The sequence below is a fragment of the Arvicola amphibius genome, chromosome 12 (assembly GCF_903992535.2).
Source record: "Arvicola amphibius chromosome 12, mArvAmp1.2, whole genome shotgun sequence".
NCBI lineage: Eukaryota > Metazoa > Chordata > Mammalia > Rodentia > Cricetidae > Arvicola > Arvicola amphibius.
Window position 1 is genome coordinate 127,533,523 of NC_052058.2, and position 21,208 is coordinate 127,554,730.

The 21,208-nt window shown below is 48.0% G+C and overlaps 1 protein-coding gene across 1 annotated transcript in view; it reads right to left on the reverse strand.

Annotated features, from left to right (window-relative positions):
• Window positions 1-21,208, reverse strand: part of Slc6a5 (solute carrier family 6 member 5) — a 46,639-nt gene that overhangs the window by 3,678 nt on the left and 21,753 nt on the right. Inside the window, exons 7-13 of the mRNA XM_038313843.1 lie at window positions 19,967-20,101; window positions 17,983-18,086; window positions 15,089-15,213; window positions 11,079-11,191; window positions 10,054-10,185; window positions 8,151-8,250; window positions 4,350-4,450 (exon numbers count right to left, since the gene is read on the reverse strand). Of these exons, the coding sequence (XP_038169771.1) occupies window positions 4,350-4,450; window positions 8,151-8,250; window positions 10,054-10,185; window positions 11,079-11,191; window positions 15,089-15,213; window positions 17,983-18,086; window positions 19,967-20,101 (810 nt within the window). The remainder of the gene's footprint in view (window positions 1-4,349; window positions 4,451-8,150; window positions 8,251-10,053; window positions 10,186-11,078; window positions 11,192-15,088; window positions 15,214-17,982; window positions 18,087-19,966; window positions 20,102-21,208) is intronic.

Below are 21,208 nucleotides of genomic sequence, written 5' to 3' on the forward strand. Positions count from 1 at the left end.
TAATGAGCTGAGGGCCCTCTCAGATTTCCAGCAACAAAATGGACATGTTTCACACCATGCATACAGTGCTGAAGTCAGGAGGCTGGCATTTACTCCAGAGTCCTTCCTCATATTTTAAAAGTCCATGATTTGGCTTCTGCCCATTATCCGCTATCACTCCATCTGAGATCCATCCAGAGGCTTGGCTAGGTAGTAGCAGGATAGGGTCGAAGGAAGGCATGTGCCGAAGACAGAGGTGCCTCTACAGGGAGCCAGGCTTCAGACAGCCCCTGCCCAACCCGTAGATTCCATTTCCCAAGACAATGTGGTTCCATGTGTCCTTCCTGCCTGTGGCAGCATCAGCCTAGGACTGGCCACATAAGTCCTTTCCCCAGCTCTGCCTCTCTCTTCCTACCTTGGAGTCACAGAGTGATTGGAGGGAATCACGCTAGTGAAAATCACAGCTGGGAGCATTTTGGAGAAGCGTGGAACTCTACACAAGCACGAGGCATCCACACTACTGCTGCAGCACCCGGGCTCCGGGGCGTGTGATTCTTCCAATGCAACAGTGATTCATATGTTGACTCAAAGCAATGTGAGCCTGAATCCAAGGCTTCCATGGAGAATGAGGTCTACGTCAGTCCCCCTCTCACACATTTGCCCATGGAGTCATAAGCTTTCTTAGCCAGTCTATTGGAAGTAGGGCCCAGTATCACTATGGCTTGCTGCTCTCTTCCGTTTACTATATAAATAGCAATGCATCTGTTTGTGTGTGTGCCTTACTCAGGAACGTGATCAGACTATGCATATGTTAATTGCGTGAGGATATTTATGGCTCTATAAATCCGCAATGGCACATAGAAGAATGATGGATTTTATTTCAGAGGCCCTGAAGTAATTTAAAACCATAATCTTACCCTAGTCCAAAGACCTCATAGACATCTATGCCATGGAAGGCAAAGGGCAAAACATAGGCAGGGCTGAGACCTTTGACGCCCGTTCTCACTTGTGCAAATATCACGTCAAACTTTTAGGCACAAGCTGGTTGCTTGCCATAAATTTCCCTCTGCCAAGTCAGCTTTGGTGAAAGTCTGCCCTTGGGTGGACTTTTGGTGCAAGGGAGCAGGGATTTAGCCACTGATTCACGCCCACTCTTGCCTTTGACTGACAGCTACCAATACAGACCCAGGAGACCCTGGTTTGTGAGGATGGAGCTGACCACATCTCTCACCCCAAACAGCACAGCAAATCTACCTCAAGACAGTGGCAGGACATCTCCTTAGCTTCTGACATGAAATCACGTGAAGCCCAGCAGAGCTGAGACGTTTTCCCAAGAATGAAAATTTAAAACAAAAAATCAAGGTCCTGAAATTCCTTCTCCCTGATTCTGAAGCTTGACTATTTTAACCCAAACCAGCAATGTTCCACCCGAGGATAAGAAGCTAGAGTGTCAGAGGCAGAAGGAGGGCTTGAAGCCCACCCCACCTCAGAGGCAATGTTTTGACTCTGTGGCCTCAAGCGATTCCTCACCATCTCTGAGTCTCTGCACATGCCTCTGTAAAGGGAGAGACAGCATGGGTGCAAACTTCAGTGACTAGGCTTGCCTCAAACACAACTCCTCACAGCAGCAGCAGCAGGAGGGCCATGCGGTGTGTTTCCACAGAACATGCATACATTCTAACACTCTTCTAGGACTGGAGGGAAAGGAGGGCAAGATCTAGAACAAATTCTAACATTGACTTAGCTGATAATAAAGCATGAGGAGTGGGGGTGAGGGGGTCAAAGGTCAGCAGGGACAGGATGCACTACGGCAGCATCTGTAGACCTTGGGTAGCACCCCCATCCTCATACCCACAAGCTTAGCCCAGCTCCCCACACAATTCAGCTCTGAGTACCTGTCTTTAAGATTTTCCAGGTGTCACACCCCAACTCTGGGGGGAACTTCAAACCACAGTATGGATGTAAGCTGTTGATGTCTGTACAGAAAATGAAGACAGCGGAATGGATTTTCTATCTAAATCTCTAGTGTTTCAGAAAGATACGGTTTGATTAAAACACACTCTGAGGCTGAAAAAAGGGGGCAAACAGATGAAGAAAACATGTATTTTCATTGCACCTGCTCTTAACCAGCCTGCATCTTAAGCAAAGCTGGTGTCTGGTAGTGAAAAGCGGGCTCTTTATCTGGTTTCTAGCGCCACCTACTGGGAAAAATAGAAATCACAAACAACTTCCTTCAGGCTTGCCCAAAAAGGACTCCCAAAAGCCAGAGGAAGAAAAAGATAAGCTTCAGAGGATAGTAAAGGCAAAATCTTCGCTAGTTAACCACGGAGAACAGAGCAAGTGCCGTACTGACAGCTTCTGGCACCATAATGGGGGTGACAAAGTTCAAGTCTAAGTTCCTGTACAGATCAAGGTGGATGTCCGGGATCCTCAAAACACCATCCTCACACTTGAAGATGACAAAATGGCTCTCAAAGCAATAAAATCAACAGTTAAAGCCTTATTGAAACTCCATTAATTGTAGAGAAGACACATAGCGTGGTGGTTAGGAGCCAGAATATGTGAGTTTGAAACTAGACTGTAGCCAACTTTTGTATATTGAATTGTTAGGTCAATTACATAACTCCAGGCTTCAGTTTCCTTGTGATATTTTGGTGGTGGTGGTGTTGGTGGTGGTGGTGGTGGTGGTGGTGGTGGTGGTGGTGGTGGTGGTGGCGGCTGCTCTCTGAGACAGGGTTTCTCTCTGTAACAGCTCTGGCTATCCTGGAACTCACTCTGTAGACCAGGCTAGCCTCAAAAGCACAGAGATGCCACCTGCCTCAGGATGTGCACCACCACCACCCGGCAGTGATATTTAGATTTGCTTGCCAACTTGACACACCCTAGAGTCATCTGGAAAGGAGTCTCAATGAAGGATTGTCTAGATCAAGTGGCCCTATGGGTATTGTGCTTATGCTAACTGATGTGGGGTCATACAATCACTGTGGACGGCATCAGTCCCTAGGCAGGGGGATCTTGTATTATAGAAATCAGGAGCTGGAGAGATGACTCACAGCCATATGTAACTCCAGCTCCAGAGGATCCAGTGCCATCTTCTGGAATCTGCAGGCACCGACATGCACATACATTCACAAACATACACACATGCACACACACGCACGCACACATGTAAGGAAATAGCAGAATAAATCCTTTCCTGAAAAGTGGAGAGCTAGCTGGGTGCCTTCACATCGCTCTGCTATTGACTGTGGGTGGAGCTAGCTGCTTCAGGCTCCTCCTACTGTGATATCCTTGTTATTAATGTGGGATTCCTTCTGTATGCTATGAATATGTATTCTTCCCATTGGTTAATAAAAAACTTTCTTTGGCCTATAGCAGAACAGAATATATATCTTGGGCAGGAAATCCAAGCAGAGATAGAGAGAGAAAGAAGGCAGGATCAAGAGAGATGCCAGTGAGCCCCTCATAAAACAGGACAGAACACTTAAGGTAATGCCATGGCCACACTGTGACATACAGATTTTTAGAAATGGGTTAATTTACAAGTGAGATCTAGTCGGTAATAGCCTAAGCCATTAGACAAGCAATTTTATTAATAGTAGTCTCTGAGTGGTTGATTATTCTTTTTCTTTTCTTTTGTTTGTATTTTCATTGTTGTTTTCTGAAACAGGGTTTCTCCGTAGCTTTGGAGCCTGTCCTGGAACTCGTTCTATAGACCAGGCTGGCCTCGAACTCACAGAGATTTGCCTGTCTCTGCCTCCCTAGTGCTGGGATTAATGGCATGCACCAGTGATTGATTATTCTATAAGCAGTTGCAGGGACTGGCAGACAGGAGAGAAACCAGTTCAGTGGACCAGGGGAGACAGAGAAAACCCTCAGGCTACACATTATGATTAATTACAACCTAGAACTGTACTTGGAAATGAATCCTTTTGTCCTCTGAGCTGTTAGGACATCTTATCATGGCAACTGAAAAGGAAATAGGACATTCCCCTTCCGCAAGACAGCCTGGCAGTACTGTGAGAGGGGGCTCTACACACAAATCACCTCAACAGAATCGGAACCTAGAGAGATGTATGGTTTACATGTCTGTGAAGTGTCGTCTGCTAGCACACAAGACTGATGGATATAAGGTAAGCATTCTATACAGATGTGCTAATCAAGCAGTCCCAGCTGTGCTCCTCACCAGCTGGGCACCTGTAGGTAAGTCGCTTCACCTTTCTGAATTTCAGTTCACCCCCCCCCCAGAAGACGAGGGCAGTACCCATCCCACCAGCTCCCCAGACTCATGGGGAGGCACATGCGTTCAAAAGCAGAACACTGGCATGCACACAAGGCAGTGTCTCTGAGAGAAGGCTCTCAGCCCTTACAGTTAAAATGGTCGGGGTGACGAATGCCCAGCAGACTTTCCAGAAGATGTTGGGCTGGAATCCAATCATCATCTCAATGTCTTCACAGAACCTCTGCAAGCCTGCCAAGAGACAACAAAGGCCATGTGTGAGGTGCAGTGGGCAGGCGCAGGGAAAGGCAGACACCAGGGTCCCTCACTCCCAAGTAAAGTTTCCTATTGCACAGGAAACCCTGGGACAGATGCCTCACTGCCAGGGACCCTGGGGCTAACTGAATGTTGAAACAGATACTAAAGCCTCTCTCCAGTGAGGCTCAGAGGTGTCATGGCAGCATCCCCAAGGCTTAGTTACTGGAGTGTTGACAGTGGTCCTTACATGCATATGGCTGCTGTGGGAGGTGGCTTGGTGTGCTTGTTGACAAGACTGGCAGAAAGATTTTGGAAAACCAAGATGATGTAATATGACCAGGTGACCAGGACCCTACACTAAGAGGGACCCTGAACCTGGTATAATACTTTCTGCCCACCAGCTCGAAATTCTGTACCAAACTTTAATAAGAGATTCCACATTTTCATTTTGTGTGAGGTCGCACAAATTGTGTCTCCTGTTGGAGTGAAGCTGTGGGCAATGCCCCAGTCATTCTAATCTGGGCAGCATGAATGCCCGTCTGTGAAAGCTAAACCCCTCTCCTGAAAGGTTTCCACCTCAGTTGAACTCAGCTAAACCTTCTCTCAGTCTCCACATTCATTTCTTTCATCTCTACAGGATCATTTTCCTGGTTTCCCTGGCCACTCACACTCTCTTTTCTCTCTGAACAGCCAAAGAGCTCACAGTTGGGAAGCTCAGCTTAGGGCTGACCTCCTCGACCGTCTTTACCGTCTTACCGTGTCTGTGGGGCCAGGCCTCTGCCGCATACTAACGGGAGAATTTCAGCCGGCTATTTGATCTGATAATAAAATCCAAAATCGTCCCCGTCATAGAACAAATGTCTGAATGCTTCCTCCCTAATATAGAGACCCTTAAAGTGAACTGAAAGCCTCCGGTCACGCCCTTGCTCCCTCAGCTCTGCAGTCCAGCACCAGATCAACCAGGTTCATTTCCGTTCTCCCCCAGACCTGTGCTCAGCCTTCTCATGCCCATTCACGGAACTGGGGCCTCGTCATCATAGAACACACTGTTCTTGGGGATATAGTTCATGCATTTGTTCAGGTTCTTGTTCCATCGCTAACAACTACTCCTTTCTCCCTGGATTTACTTCTTCCTCTTTTGTTTTTAGTTAGCACTCAGAATGATGACTCAGCTATGATACTCTGTTGTGTATACATCGCTGTGGCTTACTCACAGCCGCCATCACCCTCTCTTTTCCTGCTAATCCTGCCCAACTCCCCCCTGTGCTTCTATGGTGAGACAGGGAGGGAGGGAGGGAGGGAGGGAGGGAGGGAGGGAGGGAGGGAGGGAGGGAGGGAGGGGAAAAAGGAAGGATGGGGGAGAGATTGAAATTTACTTTTTGTTAGATTTCCTATATTTTAAAATTATGTGCATGTCAAGGTATTGTGTACATGCGTGTGAGTACGGTACCCACAAAGGACAGCAGAGGCCATCAGATGCCCTGAAATTGGAGTTTTAGACAATTGTGAGAGCTGGGAACCAAACTCTGGTCATCTCTCAAGTCCCCAAATTTACACACACACACACACACACACACACACACACACACACACACTTTTATTTTATTTTATTTTTATGTGTTTGGGTTTTTTGTTTTCATGTGTATATATGTACCATGGGCGTGCCTGGTGACCACAGAGGCCAGAAGAAGCCACTGGATCCTCTGAGACTGGAGTTACAGACAGTTGTGTGCTGTATGTGGTGCAGGGAATTGAACCTGGATCCTCTGGAAGAGCAAGAACATCCAGTGATCCTAATCACTGAGCCATCTCTCCCCAAGCTTTACTTCTTAAATATCCATCAGATGCAATTTCAAGCCCAGCCTGCGTCCATCACAGGCTCTATCTGACTCTGTAGGGCGCTCTATACTGTTCCTTAGGGACCAAAGGATTTCCTGTGCCCAAGGAAATCAGAAGAGCCCAAGGACTGACACAACTGGGCTTTACCTCGTCCTTCACAACCAAGACAGCTACTAGTGGGTTTGCTTGGGCCTGGGAGGAGACAGTTTAACTTCTAAAATTAAATGCTTTAAAAAAAAGTGTATGGTTTAGGGGCTGGAGAGATGGCTCAGCAGTTAAAAGCATTGCCTGCTCTTCCAAAGGTCCTGAGTTCAATTCCCAGCAACCACATGGTGGCTCACAACCATCTGTAATGAGATCTGGCGCCCTCTTCTGGCCTACAGGCATACACACAGACAGAATAGTGTGTACATAATAAATAAATAAATAAATAAATAAATAAATAAATAAATACTTTTTAAAAAGTGTCTGGTTTAATTGCTTTCAGACCCCGCTGAACCAGCCTGCTTTATCAGAAAGTACTTTGAGAATGGGTCTTTCATGGCCCTTAGCATGGAGAAACAGAGGAAGGGGTAACTCCCTGCACGTGGGCCTGGCTGTGCATAGGCTACAAAGGAAGCATGCTCCTCTTGCCAGCGAGATGATCTCTAGTCTTAAAAACTCCTTCTCAGCTCCCATCCGAAAGTAATTCCAGTAACCGCAGTTCCCAAGACCTGACGCCTTCTTCTGACCTTCACAGACACTACACTACATATACCCACACTCAGACACAAATATCCAATACATGTGATTTAATTTTTTTAAACTGAGGATTGCAGCCTCTTCCTGTTTCTAGAGTGCCCGGATTTTACAACAAAGATTTCCATTTTCTCCCTTGATTCTCTGCTCTGTTTCTCTTTTATTTTAATGTGATTACCTGGCAACCCAGAAACAGTGGCATAGCTGTCATTAGAGAGTAACAATCACTTCAGAATCAAGACACTTGTCCAGAGGACACACAGAAGTTGGGAGGTGTTTTCCTCCATTTGGAGAACATGTTACCTCTGGACTCCTCACAAGATAGTCTAGGGCGCCTGCAGCCTCTATCCCAAGCAATGCATTTCACTTATTTTTCTCTTAAGAAAAGTTGCTCTCTTCAGAGAATGACAATATGATTAGATCATTGAACTCCCAAAGTTTTATCCCCCTGATACTTGCTATTTGGCCTCATCCAGTGACTATTCTAAGATGTCTAGGCACAAGGGAGTCAGCAGTGCCTGAACCAAACTGTGCAGAGTGACCAAGATGTTCCCTGGTGTGACCTCCAGGACAAACACTCCCGCACAAAGGGCAGAGGTGGCATCTGGTGGCTGCCATCCTTTTCTGTCCTTGATAACAGCTTTCCGGTGGATGGGATGCAGGTTGCCATGGTGATGGTAGCAAGAGTAAACCTTTAGGGAACTGGAAGTTTCCTTGCTGAGAAAATCTGGTACTTAGATACTGTACGGCAAGTTCCCTCAGGTGCTTATGGAGAATGGAAGGCTCTGTGATCAGGTGGAATTTGGTACCCTGGGGCTATGGAGAGCCACCCTTCAACTCAAGCACATGGGCCCTGACACTGCCAAGACCAAGAATAATGCCATACCAGCAAAGGAGCCCTCCCTTCTTATCTGGTCACTGGCCACAGACATTAACTATGCCAGACCATACCCAGGGCCAGGTGCTACAATTTCTGCCACACAATTCTAAGATGCACCGCCTTTGGCTTCTCATTCAGTTTCACCACAGTGATCCCGAGGCAAGCTCAGAAATAGCGGCATTGAAATCCTTTAACTAAGGTGAACATGCTTGCCAGGAAGGCAGAGTGTTCACTTACCGTACACATAGGAGATGCCAACAAGCTCAAATATGGCAATGATGACAAGGGCATAGGAGGCAGCATAGGTGTCCACGAGCTGGAACATGTAGATGCCACCCTAGGGAAAGAGACAAACAGCCACCATCAAATAGGACCCTGGGGCCAGGCTCCATCTCTCCCCATTTTCTCCCTCCTGAGGGCAGCAGATAGGAGTCAGAAGTCCTCCGTATACCACAGCAGAAACCTACACTTCAGCTAGGTGTGTAAAGTGGAGACTTGGCCAGGCTAATAGAAACATCCCTCAATGGCCTCTAAGGTGATACATAAGGCAAGCACAAAAGGGCTAGTTTAAGGGCCTGGACAGATGGCTCAGTGGTTAAGAGTATTGCCTGCTCTTTCAAAGGTCCTGAGTTCAATTCCCAGCAATCACATGGTAGCTCACAACCATCTGTAATAAGGTCTGGTGCCCTCTTCTGGCCTGCAGACATACACGCAGATAGAATATTGTATACATAACAAATAAATAAATAAATATTTTAAAAGGGGGCTGGTTTAATATCTTCTATTTTTCCAAGGCGAAGGTCGGCCTCTGAAGGAGCTGCAGAAGCAGCCACCTGCCTCATGTTTGCTGTGAGCTCTCAATGGCCACTTCTATCCGCGTAGATATGCTTGATTGACTCCCATGTGACCGTTAGCTATGAGTGTGAGTTTAGTTTAGAATCGTCTACGCTGGGAGCCTCATTGAGGGATTTTCTTGACTGCCTGAACTCACTTGGGAAGACCCACCCTAAATGTGGTTGGCACCCTCTGGGAGCAGCCCAGATGGAAAAGGTCGCAGAAGAAGGAGGAGAATTCGCCCTCTGTCAGCTTGGCAGTCCCTCTCCCTCAGAGTTAATCTACCTTGTTGCCACTGATGCCTTCCCCGACATCAGCAGTAGCCTTTCCAGGCTCCCAAGGTGAACTGAGGACGAGAGGCTCTTCAGGAACCCACCAGGTATTCAGTACCAGGCTGGGACTGCTTGGGGCACAGAGCCTCGTGGACTAAGCAACTGGTGGATTCTCAGCTCCCCCGTGTGAGAAGCTATTGTGGATTTTGACCATGCTTTGATTCCTACCAGTTCTGCTTCTTTAGGGAACCCTAACTAATATGCTGGACCTTAGGCACACTTTCTGGAATCTCTCTCTCTCTCTCTCTCTCTCTCTCTCTCTCTCTCTCTCTCTCTCTCTCTCTCTCTCTCTCTCTCTCTCTCTCTCTCTCTCTGCCTTGCTCTTTAAGTCTCCCTGCTGCCTATGAGACTTGGAGGCCATCCCATTCCACTCCATATTTTATAGATTGAAGAGCTAAGGCCCAGAGGAATGAATTGTTCGAGGTCACAGAGCGAACAAGTACACTGTATGTCTCAAGTGTTACTATGCAATTTCTCAACATATCTAGGACTAGGGGAAAAACCCGAGTGGCATTGGTGTTTATATAGAACAAGAAATATCTTGGAGACGGGACTGATGGATAAATCTGGACGTTCCAGCTTCCTGTTTCCTTTATGTAGGACACACCTGTCTTGTTGGCTCAAGAAGACTACGTCTCAATTATGAAGATGCTAGTGGCCTCGCTGGGAGCCAAGATGACATATTTCCCTGTGTGGTCAGAAACATTTCTGAACTCATGCCAGCTATGGTCGTAGCAGTGATTTGACTCTGGGTATGAGGTCTGAGAAAAGAGACTTCAGGATGACAGTCATCACAGGGCCTCCACCTGCTCCCCATCAGGCCTATGGCTGCAGACCCTCACCGGGGTGATGGCAGACGGCCGTCACACATCTCCCTGCCGACCCATCGTCACAGCAGGCTCCCACCCGAGAGTGACCACTGGACAGTCCTCATGCATCCCCAGAATAGCCGGCCATGCATGGAAGGCTCTCACCTGTGTGATCATTGGGAAGCCCATAATGAAGAAGCAGACACAGCAGCCCAGGGTGAACACAGGCTTGTGTGTGCGCAGGTACTTGGGGAACTCATCCGAAATGGAGGTCACAATGGTCTCGATGGTGGCAAACTGAAGCAGGGCCAGGACAAAAGCATGTGAGTGCAACTGTCCCCCTCAGAAACTTCCCGCCAAAGTCCTTTGTGGTGTCGCCAGGGAAAGCTGTGCTTGGGTTTGGTCTGATTTTGAGGGTGGCATCCCTGCCATGGTCTAAATGGCCTTACTGGATGCCAACACAGAATGTCAGAACTCAAGCAGAATACGAGCTCCAGAAACTTCACCTCCAGCCCCCGGAGAATGCACAATCATCCATCGGGACATTTTAGCTTCGTTTTGTATTCATGAGATGTAAATTCCTCTCCTCTAGTTCTCTGCCATTTGATCTCCTACTTGAGGGAAAACCCTCTTTGCACCCAGTGACTACACTCTGATAGCCTGTCAGCGTGATTTGTAGCAGCTTCAGCCTCGCAGCCATTTTCCTAAAATTGACTTCATAATATCATCTCTCATGCTACCCTCTAGGATTTGTCATGGCAAAATGATGCCAACCAGGGGAGGACGCAGGCTAATGCTTGGCACAGAATACAAAAGGAGGGAATGGAGGAGAGAGGGAGGTTCCTTCACGCTGTGAAATGATCACCAGAAAACGTGAGGTTAAGCTGGGTGTGGTGGTGCCCACCTGCAATCCCAACACCCCAGAGGCTGAGGAGGGAGGCTAAGGGGGGAGGCTAAAGAGTTCAAGGCCATCCTCGGCTACATAGCAGTATCTTGTCTTTAAAAAACTACACCCAAAGTGACTGTGACTCTAGACAGGTGCCTCGCCATCCCAAGACTACACAGGAGGAACCTCCATGTAACCCACTGGCCTAAGACTTGCTCGCAGGCTGGATCTGGGATCTCGGAAAGTAGAATCTTTAAAGAGCGTGTGAAGCAGGCATGGGGAGGAGGGGGGACAGGGGACTCACCATAGTGTCAAGTCCAAGAGTGAGAAGCATCAGGAAAAAGATGATGGCCCAGAATGGAGAGAGAGGCAGCCTGGTTAAGGCTTCTGGGTAAACCACAAATGCAATGCCTGGCCCTAGAAGGAACAAGAGAGATGGTGGCAGGCAGACCCGGCTCAAAGTTCCTCTCCCCCGAGCCCATGGGCCTCCAGTCCCTGAAGTCCTGAACTGCTGCGTGTTACAGCTCTTTCTCCACTGTCGGTTATCTGTGATCATCTCTGCTAATTAGACCATGCTACCTCCCACGCAAAAACTAAGAAGCTACGTTCTTTCATTTGATGCACTGGAGGTGAAGATAATTATCACCTTCTGGTAGAATTGTTGATATTGAGCCCTGAGGGGTACCTGGTAGTGTCTGGAGACTACTTTGTTTCTCACAACTGGAATGAAATGGGATAATTTCATGATCAATTTGTCAACGCGATAGGATCTAAAGTCACCGAGGGAACGACCCACTGGGCATGTCTGCGATAAAGGCCCTATGTCAGCTAACTGACATGGGAGCACCGTCCATGTGGAGGTTCTGGGCTGAAAAGGGGAAGAAAGCGAGGAGAACACAAGTGTGTGTGTCTCTCTCTCTCTCTCTGCTTCCTGCCTGCAGAGACAATGTGACCAGATGCAGCAAGTCCCTGTCCTCTGCCTTACCCTCCCTGAGGGAATGCATCCCCTCAAACTGTGAGCCAGATGAACCCTCCCTCCTTCAAGGTGCTTTTGTTAGGGGTTTTGTAACAACAGGGAGAAACGTACAGAAAACTAGCGAAATCAGAAAGCAGAGGCCAGGGGCAATGGTTTCTTAAAAGATGTTCTCAGGGGTTGAGGGAGAGGGGATGCTGCAGAGGCTGAGTCTTCTCGGCATGCAGGTGTCCACAGTGTCCTGCAGAGGGCCTCAGCTTCCCTGGGGCTGGGTTCCAGGCAGTTGTGGGTTGTCTGGTATAGGTACTGTGAATGGAACTCTGGTCCTTTGAAAGAGCAGCAAGTGTTCTTAACTGCTGACCCTTTTGTCCAGCCCACATAAAAGCACTTTTAAAAACTGGAACTTATTGGATTGTTGATTCCTGTTGTAGTTAGAAAGAAAACGGCCCCCAAAGGGAGTCACGCTATTAGGAGGTGGTGGCCTTGTTGGAGTAGGTGTGGTCTCGTTGGAGGAAGTGTGTCACTGTGGAGGTGGGCTTTGAGATTTCGTATATGCTCAAGCCACGCCCAATGAGACAGTTCACTTCCTGTTGCCTTTGGATGAAGATGTAAAGGACTCTCAACTCCAGCACCATGTCTGCCCACATGCTGCCTGCTTCCCACCACAACAGTAATGGACTAAACCTCTGAACTGGAAGTGAACCGTTCCAATTAAATGTTTTCCTTTATAAGAGGCTGCGGTCATGATGTCTCTTCACAGGAATAGAAACCCTAATAAGATAGTTTCTAATGTTGCATAAGGCCTCGGGATATGTAAAATATAAAACCCCGAAGGCCTCAGATACCCCCTGTCCTATACATTTATTGAACAGACTATAGAACCAGCCCTCAAATGCTCCTGACATGAACAAGTCTATATTAAACTAGAGTTGAAAACAGGTCTCAAACATAGACCCAGAAAACTATCCCTGCAATGGTTACCACCAGAAGACTTCACTATAGTGCTTGAACACCATTCTGTCTTTGGGGTGTTACTACTTTGGAGGGGGGTTGACAATTTTGACAGACAGACCTCCCTGAGAAGGGAGTGGTCACTGCCATCAGTTAACCTTATGATGGTGCCGTTTCTGACTAACGATCAGAACACAGTAGTCAGCATTTGGATCAGGAACTGTCCTGCATGTGGTTATGCTGATATTGATTGCTCAGCTAGGCTGGAGAGAAGCTGACCCCACACACCCTGCAGAGCCAGCCTCCTTCGGGTAAGGGGAACTACACCTAGGAAGAACAGATAAGAAGGGGTGTGAGCTGTACCCATAAAGTCTCGTCAACACGACTGCCTAAACATGAGTCAAATGAGGACAAGAGACATGCCAAAGAAGACAAGGGAAGACCATGCGGCTTCAACCCTACACAAAAACTACAGGCACCTAAGGAACACTGAGAGCAGGAGAAATAGCCTTCCCCGGGGAAGACTTTACAACTGGTTATCCAGTACCAAACGATCTGCCCTGAAACATACATTCAAGTAATATTGCGCAGACTGAGCAGAATATATTTAGGAATATATACGTGTGTGTGTATACATACATACATATATATACACATATATATATTACATATATGCATGGAACAACAATTAATGAAAAAGGCAGTATATCTAAAAAGGAGCAAGGAAAGGTATACAGGAGGAAAGGGAAGTGGGAAATTATGTAATTATTTTATAATCTAAAAAAGTGAAAGAAACAATAAAAATATATAACAAATTTTTTATAAAGAATATATATGAGTCCCACAAAGAGTCCGGGACCAGGTCTCAGGACTCAGGGTCCCTACTGTGGAATGCGTCCACTGTTTCTGCACCTGGGTTAGATGTGATCTTCTTCCTGTAAAATGGCGGGTGTGAACAACTAAAGGAAGGGGAATTTCAGAGAGACTTGCTAGAAACTGTCTGCTGCTTTTCAGGTGGAAGATCTGCACATTTGTATCTGAGTGTTAATAGCACCTGTCCTCCCCAGGCCTGCTGGGACAGGAGACAGCTCAGAGCAGCTCGCTTAAGTGGCCTGTGCGTCCCCAATTACTGTTTTTTGTCGGTTCATCCACTAATTCCCAACAAGATAGTTTTAAAAAAAAAAACAAAACAAAATGCCTCAGAAATTCTAGAAAGTGGGGCGGAAACTATCGGCCTCAATGACTGTGCTGGAAGAAATTGAGGTTATAGAACAGCCAGGGGTGGCTCAGTGCCGGAGGGCCTCTCAGCATGTCCTGCCTCCCAGGGAGCTGGAGAAGTCTCAGCCAGCAGAAAGCACTGCAGAGCTCACTGATGCAGAACCAACATCTCTGGGGCTCGTGGTCTCTCTAGGGAGAGATGATGACAGCCCTGGCATAGACTGGCACCTTAATCCTCCAGGCTGTGTTGGCACAAAGGAAGCAATGATTAATTGTCCCTGGTGGACAGGAAGAGACCGGGCCGTCCCTCCTCAAAGGTGACCTAGAGCTTGGCTTCTCCTGTATGCTTGCTCTGAGAACCACTGGGAGTCACCTGAAGGACAGCTGCCGGACTAGCCTCCCACCTCTGGAGGGCCTGGGGCTCATGGCTATGCCTCTCTGCACCTGTCACACGCGGAAGCCAATATGCCTGGTCAGACAGCGTCCAACCAGAATGATCAACAATCCCCACAATGACGGTCCCCAGCCGCCATGACTTTGCAATACCCTAATCCTCTGTAGGACAAGGCAGATTGGAAATAAAGTTAACAAAAATCTTAACTACTCCCTCTATAAATGCTGTTCTAGAAACGTAAGTGATGAGAGGAAAGCTCTTGCAAACTCCCAAGCTCTGTGCAAAGGTTAGCATTGTTTGGGCGCAGTGTAAACATTCAGGCCACACTCCCACCCCCACCACCTGCTTACTCACTGCCGAGAAAACTGCAGGTCTGCCATGCTAAGCAGAAAGCCTTGAGAACACACTTGACCCAACAATTAGGAAAAGTGCTTCGTAAAGACAAGGCTCCCTGAAGTCAAGCCAGAGCTCATTAAGTATCTACAGAGCAGGTATCAGGAGCAGCAGCAGGGCTGTGGGCTGCCTGATGAATCCCCTAGGCATGCCTAACAGGTCTAACAGGTACAGCTCTGACCAATGAGGGCTGGAGCAGGGTCAAGAGAGCAAGAAAGACCAAAGGAAAAAAATAGAGGAGGAGGAAACAGGCCTAAAACCTTAGAAAGGTCAGCCCTTGTGAGCTTCCCACAGGAGCCTGCCTTAGTCATTGTCAAGATACTTGAGTACCCCAACTCCATCCATCCAAGTTCCCCAACATAACGAGGTAAAAACTGCCCTGTACCTTGGTCGGCAACATTCTCAATGTTGACTTTGCGTTCGTTGGCCATGAAGCCGATGACAGAGAAGATGACAAACCCAGCAAAGATGCTAGTGGCACTGTTGGTGCAGGTAACAATCAGCGTGTCCCTGGAAGGAAGAGACCAGAGTTTGATGAAGTGAACCTCTCGAGGAGGAAGGGGTGGGGAAGGACAAACGTGTGCCATGTATCTGTATCCCATGAGCATGTGGGTCCACCCATGGGCTTGTCATCCGCACATGTATGTACATCCAAGGACAGAAGCAAGCAGTCAGTCCTGAGCCCAAATATCCTTCTGTCAATCTGAAATGCCCCCAAAGACTCCAATGCCACGTTCCGAAACCGGCACAGTTTCTAGTGTGTTCTGAATCATCATCTTTATTTCCACAGATAGAAGTGTAGCTCTCACACCTCCTCAAAAGCGTTCGTCAGCAGATGGAGACCGCGTGAGAAAGCCACAACTGTCCAAACAGCAGGGAACGACTGTGAGGTGCTGGTCTCTAACTCCCCAGCTGATACTTCTGTAACACAGCCGCTATACCCAAGGCTCAGAGACCATCACAGAAGAGGGGGCGGAAAGGGTGCCAGAGCCAGAGACCCAGCATGTCTGCCGTGAGACAGTCTCTTCTAACCACGAAAAGACACACTGTGAAGGGAGGTCAGGAAGGGGGTGGATTGGGAGGAGGGAGTGGGCGTGACTAAAATACATTGTGGAACATTCTCATAGACTTAATAACGATATTATATATTTATGATATTATAAAATTATAATGATCAGACCTAGGATCTCTAGGGGGAAGTGCTAGCACATTATGCTTAGGACAACTAATTCACAGAGGCTAAATGCTCGCGTCTCCCCCAAATGGCTATGATGAAGCTCAGTCCCCAGAGTGGTCAGATTACAAGGTAGGGCCTTGGAAGAATGGTTTCATCCCATGAAAAGGACGATGCCTTCATGAAAGACGCTATGAGGTGTGTGCTGCCCTGACACTCGCCACTGGGCAGCTGCTACAAGGTGCCATCTGGAGCATGGAGGGAGACCTCACCAGACACTGAATCTTCCAGCACCTTGACCCTGGAGTTTCCAGTCTCTATAAATATGAGTGATACAGTTCCTCATGGAGTTGTGACCCCCAACCATAAAATTATTTTCTATCAATTATAAATTACCCAGTGTCAAGTACTTTTGTAATAATAGGCCAAAGTAACGGTGATATCATGATAGGAGATGACCCGGCCATCACAGTAAAAAAGGAGGTGACTCAATCTTGGAGAGTTCTAAGGCAGGAGCCCAGTATGGGGAATAGAAGGGCAGCAGGTCATTGAGATGACACCTACATTATGAAGGCATCCTGGGGCTAGGGTCACAGGGCTGAGAAGGGCAAGGGGAACAATGGGAAAGAGACAGCCATCACTGCCTTCATTCTAGAGCAGGGGTTCTCAACCCATGGGTCGTGACCCTTCTGGCATACTCTAGCCCCCAAAATATTTACAGTATGATTCATAACCATAGCAAAATCATAATTATGAACTAAGAACGAAAATAATTTTATGGTTGGGGGTCACAACTCCATGAGGAACTGTATTAAAGGGACATAGTATTAGGAAGGTTGAGAACCACCATTCTAGAGTCTTCTACGGGTAGCACAGCCAGAGGTTCACAGTCTGCCCTAGGCTCAAATGTAAGGCCACAGATAGATGGAGCATTGGGCCTGCATTGAAATCTTGGATCCTGGTTTTTCCTCTCTCTCTCTCTCTCTCTCTCTCTCTCTCTCTCTCTCTCTCTCTCTCTCTCTTTCTCTCTCTCTCTCTTTGTTGGTAGCATCCACTTGACAGCATACTTCCTGTGGTAGCTCCCATGACTTATTAATCATTGCGGGGATGCTCATGCATGAACTAAAATGACCCTGAGCGGTTCCTTTCTGCTCAGACTGTAATAGTGGCAATGATGTCACCTCTCTCTTTCAGGAACTGTGAACACAGAACAGGTGATGTCTGCAGCTCTCTCTGCCTGGCACAAAGTGGATGTGAAGAAAACACCTGCCCTACCAACCCCTGGGCTTCTAAAGAGCAAGCAGGGACAAGGGAGGGTGGTGGAACAGAGACAGAATCAACTGTATCTAGCTCTCAGCCTCGAACCTTGCTGCTAGGCCACATGGCCTCATTTCCTGTGAGGCCCACAGCAGTGCTCTACCCGCTGATGGTGTCCGGCCCAGCTGGCCTCAGTGGCTGCCGAGTGGTGTGACCAACACTCTTCAAATGCCTGAGTCTGGCACCTGGCCTTCAAGGAATTATGGGTGAATTTCGTATCCTGACTCTGGCACCTTGACCCTGAATGAAGATAGTGATTGAAGTCGCTTATTGAGTACCTATTATGTGCAACTGCATGCACCACCTCTTACCCACAAAGCATTGCATTCTGTGCTTTGCAGATGAGAAGACAGATGTCCAGAGGGTCACATCCTGCCTGCACCTTGCGTGTGTGGCACATGGCAATGCTATCCTTGAATGCCCTTTAGCTCCATGCTGCCCCTTCCTCTTCATCAAGCTTGCTTTCCTATGAAACCCCTTGAAAAGAATTTATCAAGTGGTCAGGGACCCTACTACACACATAGCTACTCCATGATTGGATACACGGACTCTCATGGTACACAAGCAGCCACTGTGACCTCTCCAGGGACACGCTGCATCCTGTAGATAGTATTCTCCACTCAGCGCCCTGGTCAGTGGGATCAGCTGAGATGACAGAGTCAGTGACCAGGCCTTGGTCAGGGGCTCCTCCTGAGCCCTAGCGTAGCCTGTGGAGGCTTCACTGCGCTCCCTTCGCGGAGCACTCCCCTCGCGGGCCTTCTCCCTCTGGATCTCAGGCCCGCATGTACCTGTAGCAGTTGTTGTGGAATTTGTTGTAAGAAGACAGAGTGATGAGCCCTCCCCAGGCAGCAGACAGGGAGAAGAAAATCTGAGTGGCGGCATCCTTCCACACCTGGAAAGAAACGGGGAGAGTCACGTCATGAGAGAGACTAGCGTGTCGCCTTCCCGAGTAAATAGGAGGTGATTAGCCACAGGAGAGCCCTGAGCATGCAGATGGAAGCTGTGCCTCTGCTGTGCTTCAGAGCACAGCGCAGGAGTTAGCTGGGACATTCTGACGCCGCGTGATCGAAGCAAGGGTTGGGAGCATCTATGGGCAGACTTGTGCTAACATGCCCCTCCACATCAAAAAGCAGGCACACACCAAAGCGACAATCAACGGCAACAAGATATAGTCATGGATACAAAACAGAAATCTGCTTTAATTGACAGTCCTATGCTTTATGACAATTGCCACTCAAAACCTGAGATGTGCCACAGGTCACCAGTCTTAGCAGAGTAGCAACGAAGTGGACAGACTTCATGGGGTCACCTTCCTCCTGAGCCTGGCTCTAGAGGGTGATTCTTGCTGGCCACCCTCATATGGCATCTGCGATGGACCTATGTTCATCAATTTAATCTCGTCTTGAAATTGTCCTTAAGGGGGCTGGTGAGAAGGCTTAGTAATTAAAGTCACTGCCACAAAAACTGAGGACCAGGGCTGACATGGCAGAAAGAGAGAATAGACTCCTAAAACTTGTGTACACACATACACACACACACACACACACCACATACAAATAAATGTCTAATAAAATTTTAATGTACTTGAGATAATGCAAGGTAGATATCAAGTATCTACTCTCCAAGCACCCACTCTCCTTGTCCACTCAGAAACAAAGCTACGATTCATGGAAAAGCAGTCGTGTGTCCAGCTTCTCCATCAGGAGGCTCAGTGGGGAAAAATCACCATGTCACTTAGTCTCCGGCCAATTGTGTGAGGATAAATTACTATGTGGAGTCTCTGCAGTCTCTCCTCAAGAGGAGGCGTGCTTCTCACTACCTCTCCTCTCACACCTTTGTGCTACCTGGAATGTTGATGTGATGGCTGCGCACCGGAAATTCTGGGGAGTCTAGTCCCTAAGGAAGGTAAAGAGGAAAGACTAGACCCTTCACCCCTCATGACATCACCAAGGGTTGAACTGGCTCTTAACCAACTACCACTACCATGAGAACGGTGCCAACCACTATCTTGAGTACACTGGCCGTGTCTGGAAACTGTGTTTCGTGCAGCCAAACTCAGTCCTTGGCCAGGAGTTTTTTTTTTTTAATATTTTTATTATGTATACAACATTCTGCCTCGATGTATGCCCCTCACACCAGAGGAGGGCTCCAGATCTCAGTACAGATGGTTGTGAGCCACCATGTGGTTGCTGGGAATTGAACTCAGGACCTCTGGAAGAGCAGCCAGTGCTCTTAACCTCTGAGCCATCTCTCCAGCCCTTGCCAGGAGTTTTTAATGCACCTTAGGAAAGCAGAGGAGACTTGTCTGTGGTTACACAATCACCCTTCACAGGAAGGGGTGCTTGTATGAGTGTGCATTTTTGAGAGTGTGGTGTGCAATACACCTAACGCACGGAGGAAGTTCAAGTGTGTGCTGGTCTCACATCAGCATGTAGGAAGTATTCAAATGTGTCGAGGGCCTTGAAGATCGAAGACCTGCCCATGCTCTGATTTTCCAGCCAGCAAAGCTCCACTTCCAACAAGCTACAATTCACAACAGATATGTGGCATGAGGTGGCCCAGCGCTATCAAAAGACCCTGGTCTTCAATAGAGCCTACCTTACAACTCTAGCCACAGAATCTGCCCATCAACACCTTAGCACACCAAGATCTCCCAGACCTGAAGTAGGCATGGGGATTCCCATAGGGGCATGGAAGGTATGGCTCATCCCTGATAGTCCCCCCCTCCAAACCCCTGCTTCCAGTTTGCTAGAAATAGAGTAAGGAACCCACCGTGGCATCTGTGAGTTTCTCCCACTTCGGTGTGATGAAGTACCAGATGCCAGCCCCAGCTCCAGGCAGTGTGACCCCCCGGATGAGGAGGATGACCAGCACGACATAAGGGAATGTGGCTGTGAAGTACACCACCTGGAAGAGCAGAGGGATGGAGAGTCGGGTGAGCGGGCATCCCTGAAGATATTACCAAGAGGAGGTGACAGAGGACCTGGTGCCCGGGTACACATGCCCAACAGTGGGTTCTCCCTGAGCTCTGACGGCACTGGAGAACCATGCAAAATACTGAAGTCAAAACCAGATAGGAAAGAATACAGAGTACTTTCCTGTCAGTCTAGCCTGGAAGATGTCACCCTACGCAGCTACCAACTAATAAACAGTGTGAGAGGTCGCATGTGGGAAGGGAGGCTTTGTGCTGTGTTCACCAAAAGTCCTACCTCATCTCTGCTGGAGGGCCCAAATTACAACATTAAAGATAAGGCCTAAAATTAGACACGCTTCTATGCAAAAAATATCCAATTTTTAACACTGAAGTATGATCTTGGGCAGGCCCTTAAAGCCTCTGAACCTCAGTTCAAATAGCTGTAATATATTAATATATATTAATGTGTGTATATATACATATATATTAATATATATATATATATATGGGTACAGAGCTATTGTAATAAGACAATACTGAGAATTATACAGGCTGCTGTGTGGAGGCCCAGTGCAGGGCCTGACTGTAGGAAAGTCATGAAATACAGCTCAGTTTCTCAGGCATTTGTGGAGGGCTTCCTGTGAGCTGGCTGCTATGACAGACACCAGCTCTACAGAGAAGGGGTACATAATGGAGAGGCCCCAGTATCTGAATAGGGGCCAAGCCACCCACAGGAGGCTCGTGGGATTCCAGGGAAGTATGCAGCATCTGAAGGATTCACGGAGATGTCACTCAAGCTGGGTCTCAGAGCATGAAGGCAAACTCAAAGTGTGGAGTCGTGATGGGAAGAGGGAGGGGAGATAGTAGGCAAGTCAGGAACACAAAGGGTGCTCCCCCCCACACACTACTAGGATGGCAGAAGGCCCAAGCCAAGGGTGGAGAGGGAGTAGCTAGAGGTGCTGGAGGAGGTGGGGGCACAGGAGGCCCAGAGTGCAAACAGGTAGCTGTGGCTTTTGGAAGTGGGGTGGGACTGAGTAAAAGAACATCTGGAGAGGTCGGGCGGTGGTGGCGCACGCCTTTAATCCCAGTACTCGGGAGGC